Below are 18943 nucleotides of genomic sequence, written 5' to 3'. Positions count from 1 at the left end.
TAAGAGAGTTGGGAGGCTATGAAGTGCATAGGTCTATAGTCTGTGTGCACCGATCAGTGTTTTCTGTCATATTTCATTTTATACAGCAATGAGAATTTTGTCTCATCTGTAGCACAGTAAATTTTCAGGTCAGTGTCATTATTTGTTGCAAACAGTATATTGTTTCACACGAAGTATCTAAAACTAGTTACGTAGCTTTAGCTACATTTAATGACACTGATATACAATGAATATGAAATGAATATAAACTATTTCAAAGAAGTTGTTGCTGTTGTGGGGTTTAACGCCATATTTCAGCACACGATAGGCTATGTATGGCGGCCAGTATTAATGGTGGAGGAAGAACCCGGGAAAATCCCGGGAAAAAACCACCGACCCATGAGAAGCTACTGGCAAGCTTTCTCACATACCCATGTTAGCCGAATCCTAGCCTTGAAGCCACGCAGACAGACGTGAGATGGCAGTGACCCGTAACGGAGAGCACTTTAGACCACTCTGCCCCTTTAAAAGAAGTAACTGTCTTTCTAAAAAGAAAATAGCAATGACATAAACATAAAATTATATGATCTTTTCACCCTATGTCAAGTGTAATCAAAATTAAGTTAATCATAAACACTTCAGAAAACAAACAATTATCTTTGGGTACAAATGCGTCAACACATATCATATGAATATAACTAATAAAATACTTTCTAGTATAGTTTTCACGCAAACAGTTCTAATAATACCTTAACTATAGTCTGATAATACAAACCCGTTTGTGTGTACCCCCCTAACAATTTAAATAATGAAAACCTTTAATGTGATAAAAAGTTCAAGGAACTTAGTCAATTCATTCATTGATTTATAGTTACTAACCTGACTCTGAGTAGAGTGGCCTAAAACCGTCATCTTTGCGCGTTTCATGCTTAACGGAAGTTTTCAGTGTAATAGACAGACATGCTTGGATCCATTTCCAGTTTCTAGACAAGTCCATTTTCAGCAAAGGGGTGTATCACAACTACATCTGTACATACATAAGTCGTCTGCTTCCTATGTTTACAATGTCGAATCAAGCAAAGAAAAATAATGACAACTTCAAATTTGCTTTTCATATGGATTTAACAAGCAGTTTAATTTCTATGTTCATGTATGCAGAGGAATATAATTCCAAACTCTCAACGTTATGTAATTTACGCAATTATTCAGCAGTTGCCGAACAGGATGAACTACATCATTATGTTGTCTGATGGAAATAAACTAGCCTATAGTGTACGCAATATGGCGCCGTGTTAGTATGGAAAGTCCGTTAAGCATGAAATGGTGCAGGGGATGCAGCATTAGAGCCATTCTGGTCAGTCAGTTTAGAAATTATAAATCAATGATTCAATTGACTTAGTTTTGTGCACTTTTTATCACATTAAACTTTCTCACTTTTGAAGTCGGTAGGGGGGTACAAACAAACGGGGATGTAGAGTCGGACTATAGTAGTATTAGTCCTACGTGTAAGACCTGACGCTGATATTATGTTGTGGGCGTCAGGGTCATACAGCCTAACAAACGGCGCCGTGTAGTATGTTTTGACGTCGACTAACATCATCACGAACGTAAAATTTCAGGAATATTTCACACAACTGACAACTAAAATAGAGACGCTTTTCTACAAAGTAATGTTTTAGTCAGACTTTACTTACTCTGATGCCTTTTCTCTAATAAATTCAAATTCTCACAAAAGAAATGGACCCGTTTTCAAGTTTATTTGGCCTACATTTCAGTTGACTGGAAAGTCGAGAATGCTGAAATCGGGTTAAGTTGAAATATTATTTTTTTAACGAAACGAATACAAAATATATTATGTCTATTTGAACTATAAGCAACGGTTCATTACGTTCAAGAAACATATTCCCAACATGAATCTACTTGAACTTGCTTTAGCATACCTCGACTACCGTCGTATTGCAACAAATTCAAATGTATGTCAACGGAACGTGAAAATGCATCCATTTGCTAGTGTCCTATTTTCATTCCACCAGGATACAGACAGAACAGTAAGTATATCAATTACACATAAATTAGTGGGAAAATGTCGATATAGGCTGCCAAGTGTTTGAGATAATCCTGAAACGTTGATTACTCATTCCGATGTCAACGACATCGGAACACACTATACAAGGCCGTTATTTGGATAGTAAGACACCTAAACAAAATCAAAATGTGCTATGTCTTACATGTAGGACTATAGTAGTATATGAATAAGCAAACTAAACTTCTTACTTACGAAGTAATCAAACGCTAAGACATATAACTGAACAAAAAACAATGTAAGTACAATATAAAATAAATTCTGCCAATATTCACAAAAAGAGACAATAAAGTCAAATTGATAAAAGAATGAAACGAAAACTCAGATTGGTCTAGCAATATGCTGAATAAAATGATGAAAGTTATTTCACAAGATAAAATGGTTATCTTGCTTTGTATTTCAGATTGTATCATTTTATAATTTTATTTAAATTTCCAGAACAGAAATATGTAGTCAAAGTTTTGATAGTAGAAATAACGGTTGATGACGTCATCAACCGTCATAAATTTCCCTAATATTCAAAGATTCTGCGCTGTGTTCGGTACAATTATTAGACCCTAACGTATATTTACTGCAGGGTAGAAACTGGTAGAATGTGCTACTTCCGTCTAGTCGATTTTGCTAAAAAGGGATTTTGACCAAAGTGGTGAAAATAAACGTTAATTCGCCGGATTGGATTCATGCGATGGTCGTCCAAGACTTATGCGTTGGTACCTTACTGTCTTTTGAATGTATATGTGTAGTTTTTCAGTCTTCTTGCGATTCTGAAGCGATAAAAGACGCATGAGAAAAGTTGAATCGAGCGAAGGGTTGTGGTCACGCTTGCACTCCTTGTGTTTATTTATATTACCGATATGGAGATTTCATATTGTGAGAGATTTCGCCGTACTTTATTGATAAAACGTCCGACTCCTGTGGTCTATACAAATTAGTTTGTTAAATTTGCGCACTAAGATAAACTGTCAAATAAATCAAAGCGTCAGCAGTTATAATTACCTGTATGTCTGATCATTTTTAAATATATATAAATGAAGAAAAGTGTAACTAAGATGCAGCAATTAACAATTGTTACTGCTCAAATTTGAAAGGTGTCCACACGAATTTTGGTTCAAGCGGAAGCAGGAAGTAGAATTGATGGTTTATGGGATTGTTTCCCCCGGAGAGAATGTATTGTACAACCAATCAAAGCCATTGTTTTTAGCGGGCACATTTGCATATCTGAATATATGAATATTTAATGCTGGCAGGATTTCTCCATTATCAGCCATCGCTCCATGTGCAGTATTTAAGTACCTGCGCTACGTTACGGAAATGTAATCAGGAGAAACCATGCAGTTGTGAGGTAGTTGTGAGGTAGGCTGGCATTTGTGAAGTTGTGATGTAAATGTAATGTTGTGATATTGGTGGTCATGCATTAATTAGAGAAAAATTATTACAGTTTCTTTCTTGCTTTCACTTAAGAGACACATTGCATGTAACAATATGAATGCTCAGGTCTAAAAAGGTGATAAAATAATACAAGCACAGATGAATGACTAGCATCTCTTGCCTATCGTAAAAACCGTGCATTATATCTGCATGAACCATTTTATTCAGATTTCTTGTGTTCCCGATCTAATTTCGCAAAATGTTTTATGAACATTGGACTACCCATTAATAAACATGTATATCAATATTGCTCTCTGTGTTAAAAAAAATAGATCGTATGTATTTTTCTATGTTTACATAAATGATTTAAATACTGTTAGTTCTTCTTGATGCCATCTTTGGTTAGTAATTCGGAAGCAAAGTGTGCAAGCCGACAGCAAAACAGGTTGTTTTGTTTTGTGCGTAAACGGGGACGCAGTTTTCCAAATGGTACACGCGAGGTTTTGAGTCGAGCGGGACGTGTGTATTGTTGTATACATCATGATCTGAAAAAATACTGACACAACGGGGACATGGTCAGATACGCTTTTTTAAGGTTTGTATCATTAAGGTCTAGGCATTCCATTTAAGCCGACTTTACAAAACGGGGATGTCCCCGTTTCGAGGTGTGTCCCTGGTCTGCTGGTGTGTATTTACACTGATGTCCCCGTTTCGCGCATTTTACAAACGCACACGCACACACACACACACACACACTTACACTTTTTCGACAAGATATACACAACATTATTATTTATAATTTTGTATTTCTCACACACCTTTACCCCATATGAACAACCGAGACTGGACACCAATAGCCGGGTATGTTTCTGTGAAGATCCTTCCAGGATTGTATACGTTACCCCATGGTATTCGACCATCGTCTCAGTCAAAACATCGTGCACTGACCTAAAGAAAAAAAACAACACAATTTTATGCACGCAATCATACAAAATTGACGCATTTGTGTTTTAAGGAAGTATAGCGGTTGCACATGTTTCATGTTTGTATATGATTACCAAGGAGTTCAAAATCAAGTTTATAAGAACTTTCTCATACCCGTTGCAAATATTACTAGTATTACTTGCATATACATACTCTTCTTCAATAAGATTCACTGGACCAATGTTTCTGTCACTGATATCGAATGACGTGTCTGTGCCGGGGATGTGGACAATCGTACTTGCCCCATACGGATCCACTTCAATTTCCGTTGACTCGGCCGCAGGAATATCATTCGACAACTCGCCAATACTAAGGACCTGTGAAATAAATCAAACAATAAAAACCCTTCCATTTTCTTTTTTCTTTTTTTTTCGCACCAGATAATGATTTTTTGTTTCTGTCATATGTATAACGGCAACTTGTGACTTATGGAAATATAAAAATTAAGGAAGCTGATGACGGAGTAGTTTAATTCATCGCCTTACGAATTCATCCAGGTCACCGTCGCAGAGATAAATTGTACACAGCAGGTAATTTAGTAAAACAATGTTAAAATTAAAATAAATAAATTGTACTAACATTAGCATACAAATTAATCCCTAAGCACCTGAGTTAGTGATCACCAGTAAAGACTTTGCCGTTTATATAGGTATTACATGTAATGATCTTATTATTTGTTGCTGCTCATGCATATATACCTTATTGGAGTAGATGTTTCCTCGTCCCATTGGAAGTTTGCAGATAATCTCCTAGGGTAGTTCAGTCAGGAGTGTCTCACTAATCGTTACAAAAACTGTTAAAATCGTATGACACATCAAGCGCTGTTGAGACTGGAGGCATGGGAAAGAGTTGTGATTGTAGAGACTTGTATTTGCGTCTTAATTGTGATTATCAAAGTGTCCTAACATATTAACTAAACCTGAGACAGAAAACAGGTAAAGGAAGTGTGAAAAGGTACAATGCGATCGCTGATTCTTTCCTAATATCCGTACTACAATCTGCGTAATCGGTAAAGGTCTGCTGTTTGCTATCCGTGCTTTATTTTTGTCTAGGTGTTAATCCACACAGACCAGTGCTTCATTTTTTTGCAGCTCAGTGTTTGAGCAATATATGTAAAAATGTCATTGACTTAGAAGTGAATAGATATGTGTATTGTAGAAAAGCTGTCTTCTTCTTCTTCTTCTTCTTATTATTATTATTATTAATCAATCTTTTAAACGTCATTTGTAACTCGGGCCGTTTCTATCCAGGTCCTTTCTGACCCGTTACTGGCCTTTCTGGGTTCTTTCTGACCCATTACCGACAGGGGTAAGATTTATCTAGTCACAACAGACACAGTTTCTGCCATGAGTAATGTGTACCACATTTAAAAATAAATCATAACAAATACAAATTATGATCTAGATATGAATTAACATAATCTAACATGTTGCCAAGAGGCACAACTTTTTTTTTAACCCTAACAGAAAGTACAACTCTTACATAATGCACCAATCACAGCTAGTGTTGTTGTTTATTTCCAAATACAATGTTTACACCTTAAGCTCCGCCCACCTGGGGTTGTACCTAAACGAACGACGCTATAAACAGAAAAATGTTAATAATTCCTATAGACCTTTTTCAGGAAGTCAATTTGGGGTTTTCCGGGCCAATATTTAACGCATGCGCAATCAACGTGGGTCAACTTGTAAGCGATTGTCATTAACATGTATGTTCGTGAAGAAAGTTTCAAACAAATCTGTAAAGGTTTGACATCTGTATACCCATCACAGAAATAGTATGTATAATAATCATGAGTGAATAGTTCAGTAATCTGCCTAAAACAGAAAAGTATATATGAGCACAAAAATCATCAAAGAGGACCAGAACAGCGGACAGGATTTGTGGACCCTATGAAAAATTATCCAGTAGGTCCCAATGAATCACAAATTAAAACAACGGTGGACCCCCTGACCGTTATGGCTCCCCGGAATTTGTCCTACCCTGTCCGCGGCTCTGGATAAGACTTAAAAAGTTGGATGATCAATTTCTGAAAGGAAAGGGGTGGGTGGACGCAGGGATGGTCCTGGCTTTTAAAAATCTGTCGCCAAAATAATCGCCAACCTCAATATTTTGTCGCCAATTTTCAAAAAGTGTCGCCAAAAAAAGTAGTGTACATTTTTCCAAGTGTTAATTTAGTCTAATAATGTAACAGGCAATGAAAATTACAAAAGATGGATTAGTTAATACTTTAATTACAACAAGCATTAACAAAATGTTACAAAGTGTTACATGAAGATCCGTCGCGATTTTAGGGCTGCCCACTTGTTGAATGCAGTTTCAAAGTCTAATTTTTCACATCTGTACATGCTGATTCTCATTAAATTCTCGAGAGATGAAATGCAGAGCTTATTTCTGATGTCAGTTTTTATGAGGTTCATCTTACTGAATCCACGTTCACAGTCCTCAGTGCTGACAGGTGACACCAGTAGTCTCTCAGCAGCCCCCCCCCCCCCTTTTATGGCTAGCTTCACAAAGCTTGTAGCGGATTGCTTCCTAAATCCCAAGAATGATCACTGAATGCTGTATAAATTTTCTCGACAAGAAAAATAGGATCTCCATTCCCACGAATGAAACTTACACCAGTCAACACCTGGCAATATTGGACCGTATATATAAGCGTAAATTCACACCCAATTTAGGGATTCTTTCACTCCTGTATTTTGAGAAATAAATAATTATTATTAATTATGCAAAACTGTTTTGGTTTTTTTTGCTATTTCTTGTTGCGGAGTTTAAGTCTCTGCAGCCGTAACACGGTACTGATGGCAAAAGGAAAAGATCAATGAGTAAAATGCTGCACTGGCGACAGAAGTAATTGTGATTGAGATTTTTTCCATTTGCTTTGTATTTATACACAGTAGTCGGTACTTCAAAGGTTATCAGTTTTCTATGAAGGTTCAGCAAAACTACTGTATTGGTATATGCATAAAAAAAAACAAAAAACAGAAGGATTAGCCATACAATTAATTGTATCTGTTCTATTCACGTCTTCAGAAGTCGGTCAGATGTAGGTATAGTGCGGTAGCATGATTGACTGTATCACAGCATACAGTACTCAGCCCAGATGTCAGCATAAGCAGATTATGATGTAACAATGCACTGTAAAGATAGGGTTGTCAATAAGAACAAAGGATCGTTTGTGTAACAGATTGATTCCAATGCATTGCTTAGTCAAGTTTATGGCTTCCTTTCGTTCTGGCTATAAATTTATTCAGTCCAAATCCATGATTGTATGTACAAATTAAATAACCAAAAAGTATGTCGCCAAAAAAATCGCCAGATGGGATATTTTTGTCGCCAATAAGGAAAAAAAATCGCAATTTGCGACATTGGCGAAGCCCAGGACGATCCCTGGTGGACGTTTTCCTATGTGACCAGAATTACAAATGGTATAAATCTACGTTTATTTATATGACTCTTCAAAAGACTATATACTCACGAAAACACGAGGACTTACAAATCCCTTTGTTGCATATAATTAATTTCATAGTGGATGGATGCATACAGGTGAACACAGCATTATCAATGCCAACGTAATCAAATCCCAAGCCCAACCCGAGAAGTCACACGAGTTACACATAGCTGATAGTACTGAAGCAACTGGCCGTTGCAAATGTATCGCATGAAGTGTTAACTCATCATTATTATCCATATTTGTTCAAGGAGTTGTAAACTAAGGAGAGAGAGAGAGAGAGAGTAAATTCCTTAGCCAATCCAATGTATCATAATCAGTTTTGGGATTCACATTTCATTCCCATTTAATTAAAATGGCAAATCTTTGAGGAATCTGTTTAATATGTGATGTGCCGCCTTTGGTGTTCATTGTTTGCTGCTAATTAGACAAGTTAACTTGTTTATTTTCGGATTATTCATTACCATGCAGTCATAAGTGGGGGGGGGGGGCGGAGTTAAGATGAGAGTCACGATGCAGTAACATAAAGCAATAGATACTCATTTATTGTTAAAAAATACTTGATGAAAACGTACAGTTCAACTCTTATACTTGTGGGCTGGCATATTGTTTACTACTATCTGCGGCGATGTAAAATGACATGTTCTATTTGTGTGAGAAGTGTAGGTCACTCGAGTTACCCTACGTCAAATGCGCATGACCGTACCCGATGCGGTTGTGGGATAGGTTTGGCCAGCTAAAAATAGTATCTGAAAATCACAAATCCAGAACTTATGTATAATGATGACGTAAACGGAAACGCGTATGGCAGAAGGTTCTGGAAAACAGATGTATATAAGTCCAACCTCAACATAAATCATTGTTTTGCATACCAGTATCGGGTAAAGACATTTCAACTGAGGTAAGTAAACTTTCTTTCTCATGGTTTAGTCATAGTCATACACATATACCGAATGCAATAAATGGGGGAGGGGGAGGGAAAATATTACATGTAAAGTATTGACAGTGGGTTTTAGATCCTACTTAGACCAACGGTTACCAGTAATGTCACAAGAATGCGGAGACCTACTTCAAGCAGTACTTGTTGATCCAAGACCAACGGTAACAGGCTTATTCAGCCCAAAATACTAGTTGATTCAACCCAAATTACTAGCTGATTCGGCCCAAATTACTATAGTTGATTAGGCCAAGAGTGTGAGCTGATTCGGATCAAATGCCAGGCTGATTTGGACCATGTCAAATGTTATCATGTTTCGACGGTATTTACCCACCATGTCGGCCAATTCTGCGCGTCGGATAAATCTGCGCAACGATACGTCATTTCTGTAAATATTGGATCACGTGTTACTTTGGTTCAAAAATCCAAGTTGTATCAAGAAAGGACGATCGTACTTTAATTAAGAAAAGTGATATTCGTAAAGTGTGCAGACATATCCCACGTTTAGACTCGAAATGCACATGAAAATGTGATTTCTAAATGGTAACATGTAGACCCACTTCATGACCTTCTTAAACCTGTAACCACAAGAGTCTGACGTTTTATCAGTAAAGTACGGCGAAATGTACATTTATATTACCGAAAAGGTGGTTTCATGTTGTCAGAGATTTCGCCGTACTTAATTGATAAAAACGTTCGACTCCTGTGCTGTAACCCAGAAAATTCGATTTACTATGCATCTTTTAGAATCGTACAAATAAATACATTATATAACAGATGGTAATGTTTACCTTAAAACAATACTGCATTTTAATCCAAGTTTCCAATTTTGTAAGAAGTTGTCTTGCGCGTACAAAATCGTCTGCTACCCAACGTGTCAGCTTGCCACTGGAACATAAATTCTCAAGAAATTCCCCGGCGTATAGTCTGTTTCTAAATTCCGAGTGGCCGAATGGCCTAAAGCGCTCACCGTTACGGATCATTGCCATCTCACCTCTGTCTGCGTGGGTTCTAGTCTCGGGTTTGGCCTATGTGGGTATGAGAGAAAGCTTGCCAGTAGCTTCTCGTGGGTGGGTGGTTCTTTCCTGAATTTTGCCGGGTTCTTCCTCCATCATTAATACTGGCCGCAATGTATAGCCTATCTTGTGCTGAAAAATGTCGTTAAACCCCACAACATCAACAGCTGTTTCTAAATTCTATCGTAATTTTTCTCCATCAGCAAGACGTTGTAAGCACATTGAGTAGCAAGGGGGTGGGGGGGGGGTGAACCCACCTCATTTTATAAGCGTTTATTTGGTAAACTAACCCTTATTACAAAAACGGAACAAACGTGAAACCGAGACTTCTAACTTTCCGAGAGTCAGTTTCTCTACGGGGTTTGGGTATACACGTGAGTTTTACTACGATGACGCCTTATCGAGGTCGCCCCACCCTCCGCTGCTGTCATTTAAAAATTGTATCAAGACCGACTCGGTATGGTGCTCGAGGATCATGCAAGTTTATCATTATAAAATCATGCTGGGATAACTAAGCCTGACACTTAATAAATTATTTAAAAGATTATAATCCATGTCACTATTTCGCCAGGTCCGATGAATGTTTTGCAACGTGTGCGTACCAACTCCGTTAAACACAGCAAGAATATTACAATTATCTCTAATCACTTTTGGTATTTGTGTATACCGCTGGGTTACATAAATCACATCTGTGTTTTTATGTCTGCCTCGAGAATATATTCTAGCTGGATTTGATTGCTTATCCAGCATCACATCATCGTACACAACTACATTTTTAATAAACCTATCAATATCATCTATAGACGGTGCTTCACTGATGTCAGTAATAAATTCAATAACATCATCATCGTTTTCGTTTAACAACTTTGCGTTTTCATTAAAGTTTTTAAGTACTTCGTAACATCGCTGATCATCTACAGACGGTGCAACCAAGTACAACGTATCCCATTTGAGCCACTTCATTATCAAATTAAATAACAGCTCTGTCTTACCAGACCCAGATGGATCTATGATAATCATTCGCACATAATTTGGTAACGCAGCATGATGCTTGATCGGTTCTTGTTTTCTTGCCGCTGAAAAATCAATTACATCCATATAATTATAATATGGATTTATATTGTGTGAAATGCAGGACGCGTACCCCCACAGGTGAACTAGCAACTATTACAACAAAAAATAACAGGTCAGCAGTTAACAGTTAAGTGTGAACAATGTGGTACAAAAAAATTTAAATTTATTCCCACTGACAAGTCAGCGTTAAAAAAGAGGAGGTGATATTGCCGCCCAGTTAGCCAAACTACCAGGAACTCCGTGGGCTAAGTACCCAGGAGAAAAACACCTCCCAGGATATAATTACCGTGGCCCTGGAACTCGACTTGATATCAGATTTGATAACAAAGATCAACCAAACGCAGGTGATTATTCAATAAATGCTATTGATAAAGCGTGTCATGCTCATGATGTAGCTTATAAAAGTAAAGATCTGCATCATAGGCACACAACAGATGTGAAATTAATTCACGCGCTAAATTCCATAAACAATAAATCTTTCAAAGAATCATTAGCTAATTGATTGGTGAGATCTGCAATGAAGGATTAGCTTTGTATTGGGAAACGGTAATTAATCAACCGATTATCGAAATAATGGAGTCGATTTATTATTCCCCAAGAGGATATTGAAAAGGTAGATCTGCGATTAGTAAACTCGCTTCGGCGGCAGGTGTCGGACGTTCTACTGCTGAAAAATGATTAGCCCGACAGGCATTATGGCAAATTTATCGACCATCACCTATAACAATACAGTACGCGCATTTTGATGTCAGCGTCCCTAATGAAGTTCATCAGGCTGATATTCTATTTCTACCACATGATACTAGACGTCGAGTAACGTACAAATACGCGTTAACTGTCGCTGATGTTACAAGTAGATATAAAGAAGCAGAGCCGTTATCAACAAAGACAGCTGCTTAAGTAGCTTCTGCGTTTAAACGAATTTATCAGCGAGGACTCGGACCACGAGATGGTCTGCGATAGCCACAGTTGTTACAGGTTGATCCTGGTAAAGAATTTCAGGGTGCAGTATCATCGCTGATGAAGAAACATAATGTCAAAATACGACGAGGACATACTGGAATTCACCGCGGTCAGGCAATTGTTTAAAGATTTAATCAAACGCTTGCAGAGCGGTTGTTTGGATATCAATACACGAAGGAAATCATTCAAGACAAAAGATCTCGCGAGTGGGTTGCAAGATTGCCAAGTGTGATAGCTGCGTTAAATAATGAAATAACTCGAACAACCAACATGAAGCCTATTAACGCAATCACAAAAAAACATGTACCAGTACAACGATGTGATTTTTCAGTGCAGCCAGTATTAGGTAATGTGACTAAGATATTTATATGAACCAGGTGAACTTGAAGGTGGTAAAAAAAGAGCAACTGATCCTGTCTGGAGTATTACGTCACACAAAATTTCCAGTATGGTAAGATCCACGGCTAGACCTGCGATCTACAGATTAGATTCAATTGATCCTCGACGATGATTCATACGTGAACAATTACAAGCAATTCCCGAAGACAGGCAATTACCACCGCGATCACTTAACTAGCGCCGTTACGTCGATTATACTCGAGACGGGTCAACATCATATTTTCACGTGTATGACCGCGACTACTGTATTTTCTATCTACAGTAAATTGTCTTGGATTATTACTCGAGTACTGCCACAACATTACACAATTACAGCTCGCACAGTGATTATTCTGCTTCTGCTTCAGCGCGTTGATAAATTCAACATCAATATCAAATTCTCGATTTTTTTGTCACTTTGTTTATAACCGGCTAATTTTTTTCTTACTATATTGCTGTCAATAACATCATCAATAATTTCTGTAGCGTCCATGACAATTCTCCGCAGCTGAGATATTCTTCTCACTCGAGACACTAGGAGATAAACTAAATTTGACCATTCGACACGATCATATATTATCCAAACTCGAGTATCAGAGATGGTTAACCCCTGAGATGAGTGAATTGTCATTGCGTATCCTAATGTCCACGGGGATTTATCCGCACACAATGCATCCTCAACAACACTGACATCAACTGCGACAACATCATATAATACGAAATTTTGTTTCCTTGACTGTCCTGGTATATCTACATCAATATTCTGTCATCGTGTATCAGCTGGTCTATAACACAATGGTACACGTAACGCTGAGAATTTTTCTTTATGCGCTTCAAACAACCTCCGTTGAAGTGTATCTCGAACTATCTTTCTACTTGCCACTATCAAATCGGTTGGATTCCACGTTTGCAGAAAGTCGTTCATTGAAGTTTCTGAAATTATTTTACGCATTATTTCACAATTAATTTTATTCGGTTGTAGTTTGATTAATTTTTTAAAATTCTCTTAATTTTGCATCAAGAGATATATGATCATCAGTTATCTCCTCGTAATAATCTACAAAATTATTTAACCAATCGTGTGGAGATGGTCCAACAAACGGTGGTGGTTGACCGTGATCACCGCACATTGTCACAGCTGTATTTTTCAATAACAACCAATCGAGAAACATTTTTTAATATATCTTTAAATACTGTGCACTCTTCATCCCAAATAATAATTTTTTGGAACATATTTCTCTCCCATTCGGTCAGGAGTCCATGTGTCACCCTTGTATCGAGTAAAGCTGTGATAAGTACATGATTGCACTCCTCGTTGTTTCATTTCTTTTGAGAGTCTGTGTGTAGGTGGTAGCACAATCATATCATCTGAATTCTGGCGAAATAATTCGATCACCCGAATACCAGGACCCGCCCCCCGGTCCGTTTAGATAAACAGTCTTGTGTCTGGATACTGGATCATACACGGACGCCGCAGACAATAATTCTGATATCTGATTGCTGATATAAATATCTTTAATCGTAACATCCGTGGATTCAGAATAATTACGTAACATTGCTTATTTTATTCTGCACGAACCCCATGATGCACCAGTACTTGTAAAACGAGTCAGTAATTCTGAATATTTTTTATCGATATAAAATGAATCTGTTGCAACTCTGACTGAAGTGTCAGGGAATCTATTTATCATTGATAATAAGTTTATAGACATAAGCGAGCATTGAAGATCTTAAATGAGTATACTGTGGCGATTAGCCATTGATATAACCAACAATAGTACCCAACCGTGTTCCGTAAGACAAATAAACATTTCCAGATCATAAAATATATCTTTCTTTGTTGCATCGGCGACGATAAAGTTATATTCAACATCGTCCATAATTAATCGTGTATGATGCCGTTGATGATTAACCGCGCCATCTTGAGTAAATTTACCAAGTATTCTTCTACCGAGATCATTTGCGGCGCTATCATCATAAGGTGATGGTAACCAAACTTTGGTCTGGTTCCGATATGATATAATTGCCTCGCTGACCGTCAACGATATCAGTATTTTACTGTTAAGCATATTTCGTAACAACACTATTGGTGCCCAGCGTTTTTCCGAAAAGTGTCTACCAAACCAAACATAACCGATCGGATGAAGGTCCTTAGCTAATTCGAATGATACAATACGAGCGAATCCGGCCAGAGTAAAATCAGGTAATGGTCCATTAATTGCCACTCTGGTCATCTCGTTTGTTGGGTGTCCAAATCGCTTAAAATACCCAGAACACTCCCCCGATCAAAGAAAACTTCCCGTAAAACACGCGACCATATCAACCGAGATAACGTCACTGTGGTCATATTTGGTATTCCACAATCCGCCGTGTCAGTATTCACAGCAACTTAATTGTACATCATCGAGAAATTCAGCGCGTGTTGGCTTCCACGATTTTTTCTTTCTGGAAGCGTGGGTTACAACTGACGGAACTGTAAACAATTATTTAGTAATTGCTCAGTATTCTCTGTAGAAAATTTTTGCGCAAGATTTCCCATCGTTTCATGAAGAGATTCTTTACGATATAATTCGCAGTTAGGTCGAACAAATTGATCATATTTTCCATCATCGGAACTCTTAAATAAGCATACTGACACAGGATCGTTTTTGCTTATTTCTTGAATAAAATCAAACATGTTTGTTCCAGAGTCTGGGTAAAATCTTACAGTTCGATCTCGTGGAAATATTGTGACTGCGCTGGTCCACGCGTGAGCATTATGATCAACGATATTTATTGGAGCCCCCCCCCCCTTTTATAATGTTTCGAATCGTGTAAAACCTCTCCTGTTGTCGTTGCTACGATTATTGGGAATTTTAGTGTTTTCTCTAACTTAGCGACCTCATTTATTGTAGCTCCGGTATCCTTAACCGATTCAGCCCATTTGTTTATCGCGAACGTCGTAGATTTGTTAACCCATTTCCACGCATCGCATTTGTAAAATGTTCAATTACTCGCTCGGCTACACAATTCAGTCTTGACTCTGTCAAGGATGAAAATCTCATTGGTACAAGATCATTAATGTTGGGTTTATCATTTAGCTGATAATTCCATATTGTAGATAATCTCTCAAACTCTTCCATATTATATTTCAGACAAGTATTTAAATAAAAAATATTATATATACGATGGCTCAAATAAGAAATCAATGCATGTGGTTGATGGTAGGATCTTCAACTCCTTGTAATATATCCTGCGTAAATGAATTCTGGGGTCAAAATCTGCACAGCGTGCGTCGAGGAAGTCTTGGTCTACAGCCTTGTTTCCGGTGTGGTGTTGGAGATAGAGGAAAAGCACAGCTGTATTTTTTGTGGTAACGGTTAACACGGAAAAAGTAAAATAACTACGGTCTATCTGGTATCAGTTCTATTTCAAGCCAAAACAGTTATCTCCGATTACTTCCCGTAGATTCTTTTTATCAAGGACTGTCAGTACAGGCAGGTGTAATCGATTATTGGGATAAATAATTTTTTTTTTTCATAGACAATATATATGTTTTACTGAATCCGTCCGGTTTTCTGGTTCATCTACATTTTTTCTGCGATTATAATTATATTTACGATTTCCGGAGATACATGCTGGGTCATTGTTGTGTCGGAGAATAGTTGCCGGCGGTAGTGTTTTTCTCCATTGCTCAAGTATTTCAGAAAAGAACTCTTCGATGATATCGTTGGTGGATTTTTGCAGTTCGTCTGCGTTATACCCGGGAAAGTTACAATTTGGTAGATCTGCCTCTGTTATTGAATATGCAGTTAAAAATTGTTGTTTTTGGTCTATCCCTTTATTATTAATTGTTACCTCAACTACTCGATAGTTAATATCTTTCATATCAGATACAATCTGATTTAATATCTCAATTTGTTTAATGATTTCGCTGCGTGAACTTGTTATTTCAAAAAGAGGTTCTTGGAAATTTTGCTGTAGTTTTTCTCGTTGTCTCGTATGCTCCTGATTGATAATTTTAAAGTATGCAATAATTTCATTTAGACGAATCTTAGTAGATGTAAATACTTCACCCCCGAGATCTTTCAGAACAAAACTCCAAGTTAATCGTCCTTATTAATGAAGTTAAGATAACCGGACAACGTTGCATTTTTTATTTTAACTGAATGATCCTTGTATGATGGGGTAATTTCGTGATATGATTGTTTATCCGAGATAAAATCAGACTTTTTTGGTTCTGGTAACGGCGGAGCTGCCTCCGGTGCAACATCAGGCCAGCCTAACACTGATCTGATTGATGACTGATAGATATCCACAGCGTAATCGGGAGAGTTTATCTCTATTGCAGATTATAATGTTGGTTCATGAACAGTTATTTTTATTTTGGATATCTGGCCTGTGATATTTTTTATTCTACGTTGAAATTCATCATTGATATCTTCGATATCATAACTTCTGGTTGGTATTCTAATGACGGTCCAGTGGGGGTATCCATCTGGTTTATTTTTATTTGCAAAAACCAGCGAATTATTTGATTGTAATTTGTCGACTGATGTTGATCTGATATTTGGCCAACTGTAGTATACTCGCAGCCGCGCTAAAGCGATCTCGCTTACCTGAATCGCAGTTGGAAAATTAATACTGAATTCAGGGGTTGTTGAGCTTGTCGATATCATTGTTGTTTTTATCGGCGCTGTGTTCGCGGATATCTGCTGAAGTAGTTCGGTCATTATTTAAATTTTCCTTTTTCAAATGTTGGTTTTCCAAATCAATTGCTTAATTGTATATCTTCACCATGCTGGTAAATTCTAAATCAGATATTGTTATATCATCGAGGCTGGATTATATCAGTGATGATAATTTCGAGTACGCGGCTGTTGCCTTATGTAACCGCGTAACATAATTGTGCAATTTTGTACTCGAGCACGTGGATATCTTTTTCGCGATAATATTAAAAACATCTGCAATTGCTGCTGCTGATGAAACACATATTGTTGCTAATGCTACTGTTATCGGAGTCAGCGCTGATAACACTATACCGGTGGATGCAACTAACGTGGACACATCAACGGCAACTGCACGCCGCTTGTATATTTTTATTTTCACGGTGTACTTTTCAATGATGGTTTTTAACGCTGATTGCCATTCACGTACTTGATCATATCTATATTTTTGAACACTTAACTCTGTCTACGCCAGTAACGCAGTAACCAATTGAGGCATTTCAGCAACAAATTTCAGACACCACCAGTAAGATGTTGCGGTTAATTTCTTATCAGCTGCGTCCAGTATAAATATTTCTTCGGTTCCGCTATTTAACACAACAGACACAACCCCGAAAAACTTATTGGTTAAATGCCGCCAGGGATACGTTGTAAATACCTCAAATTTTGCAGCACTGAACACAGACAGTCTATACACACCAGTAACTGTTGCGGTATGTTTGAGAGTTTTATTCTTCTGTGACCATATTGCGAATCCCGATGACACAGTGTATACTACGTTGGTGATCTGCTTGTGAGGAATTTTAATCAGACTAATTTTGTTAACGATATCAGGAATTCCACTTACGCTGTCTTCGAGTGTTTTCTTAATTGTATCAATATTTGTCTTGATATCAGAGAGTTTCATGTCAGCCGTCAATGGACTACCAAAGAAAACATCTACGATTTCATTAATTTTTCTAATATTTCTACGAAGATTCGTAAACATACTCACATGAACGCCATACTCGGCCCGTAACGTGGATAATTTATTATCTACTGTGATGTAGTTAACGTCCACATGTTTTTGATGCCGCGTCTTCGTCTGATGTTGGGTCTCCGAGCGTTACTATTTTATTTCTACTCATGCTGAGTTCACCTGTCATTGTGTCACCGGTATTCTTCAAACGATTAGCGATTTCATCTCAGATGGTTGTAAACGATATACCTGAATCTCTGATAATACTGCCGTCGGTAAACACAGGGGTATTATGCGTGACCGTACCGAGAACTCGTCGAATTATATCATTCCATTTGATGTTGCTGGTTTTTAGCCTGCCATATCGGTCCTGAAAAACAGCAACCTGATCCCGGTCAACTCCAGCTAGGTTCATGAGATCATTAAGATCATCTTTTGTCACGTACTTTGATAAATCTATATCAGATATTTGTTTAACCTAAATTGCGTGTTCTTCCATACATATCAACCATTATTCTTTTCTTCGTTTTCAAATCGTAGATTTCCAACGCTTACTTTTATAATTGTGCACAGCTTTGTGAGGTGGTAATGATGATTTTGATATAGACTCGAGCACCGCAATTGCTTCACGGCCGCTATTGGCAGATCGGTTAATTTTTGTGTCGGTAGCGTTGAGTACCAGATTGGCACGTTGTACAGCATGACATATCTGGTAAATTCATGTGGTGGAGTTAACCCGTACGAGTCAAAATAAACAATTCCACAGGGGTCAATCGCGCATAATACCCATTGAGGTCCAGGTCCAGTGCGCGCATCGAGATTAATAATATCGGTTTCAGAATTATTTGGATGTTGTGGTAACTGATCTCGCATAAAAACACCTCTGAAGCTTTTTTATTTTGAGTTGTTTAGCAGCATCGATTAAATCAAAATTTGACATTGGTGTTATTAAACTATCCCTGGAAGTTACGAGAAAATACTCCCTCGAAGTCTTAGGCCGCTCCCGTATGTGAAACAACTCCCTGGTAATCTTAGACCTTTTC

At 37.7% G+C, this 18943-nt stretch overlaps 2 protein-coding genes across 3 annotated transcripts in view; one reads left to right on the top strand and one right to left on the bottom strand.

The window, feature by feature from the left end:
* Nucleotides 1-2554: 2554 nt before the first annotated feature.
* Nucleotides 2555-9767, bottom strand: LOC149802933 (uncharacterized). The gene is made up of 4 exons (XM_089953854.1): nucleotides 9597-9767; nucleotides 4568-4731; nucleotides 4255-4378; nucleotides 2555-2683 (listed from the first exon to the last, which is right to left on the bottom strand). Exons 1-4 carry the CDS (start codon nucleotides 9612-9614, stop codon nucleotides 2555-2557), a joined length of 435 nt encoding a protein of 144 aa, XP_089809980.1. The 5' UTR covers nucleotides 9615-9767.
* LOC149802932 (phospholipase A and acyltransferase 3-like) overlaps nucleotides 8642-18943 on the top strand; it is a 35339-nt gene continuing 25037 nt past the window's right edge. For both annotated transcript variants that reach the window (XM_089952427.1, XM_089952426.1), the window contains exon 1: nucleotides 8642-8769. The gene's annotated coding sequence lies outside the window, so the exon portion shown is untranslated. The remainder of the gene's footprint in view (nucleotides 8770-18943) is intronic.

Source organism: Sinohyriopsis cumingii, chromosome 3 (assembly GCF_028554795.1).
Source record: "Sinohyriopsis cumingii isolate HCF-2022 chromosome 3, ASM2855479v2, whole genome shotgun sequence".
Classification (NCBI taxonomy): Eukaryota; Metazoa; Mollusca; class Bivalvia; order Unionida; family Unionidae; genus Sinohyriopsis; species Sinohyriopsis cumingii.
The sequence above is the reverse complement of the archived record's forward strand: the minus strand, read 5'-3'. Positions and strand labels throughout refer to the sequence as shown.

Coding starts and splice junctions, on each gene's coding strand:
- LOC149802933 (XM_089953854.1), bottom strand. Junction 4,379..4,567: donor GTGAATCTTATTGAAGAAGA/GTATGTATATGC, acceptor TTTTTTCTTTAG/GTCAGTGCACGATGTTTTGA. Junction 2,684..4,254: donor GTCTCGGTTGTTCATATGGG/GTAAAGGTGTGT, acceptor ATCCCTTTTTAG/CAAAATCGACTAGACGGAAG.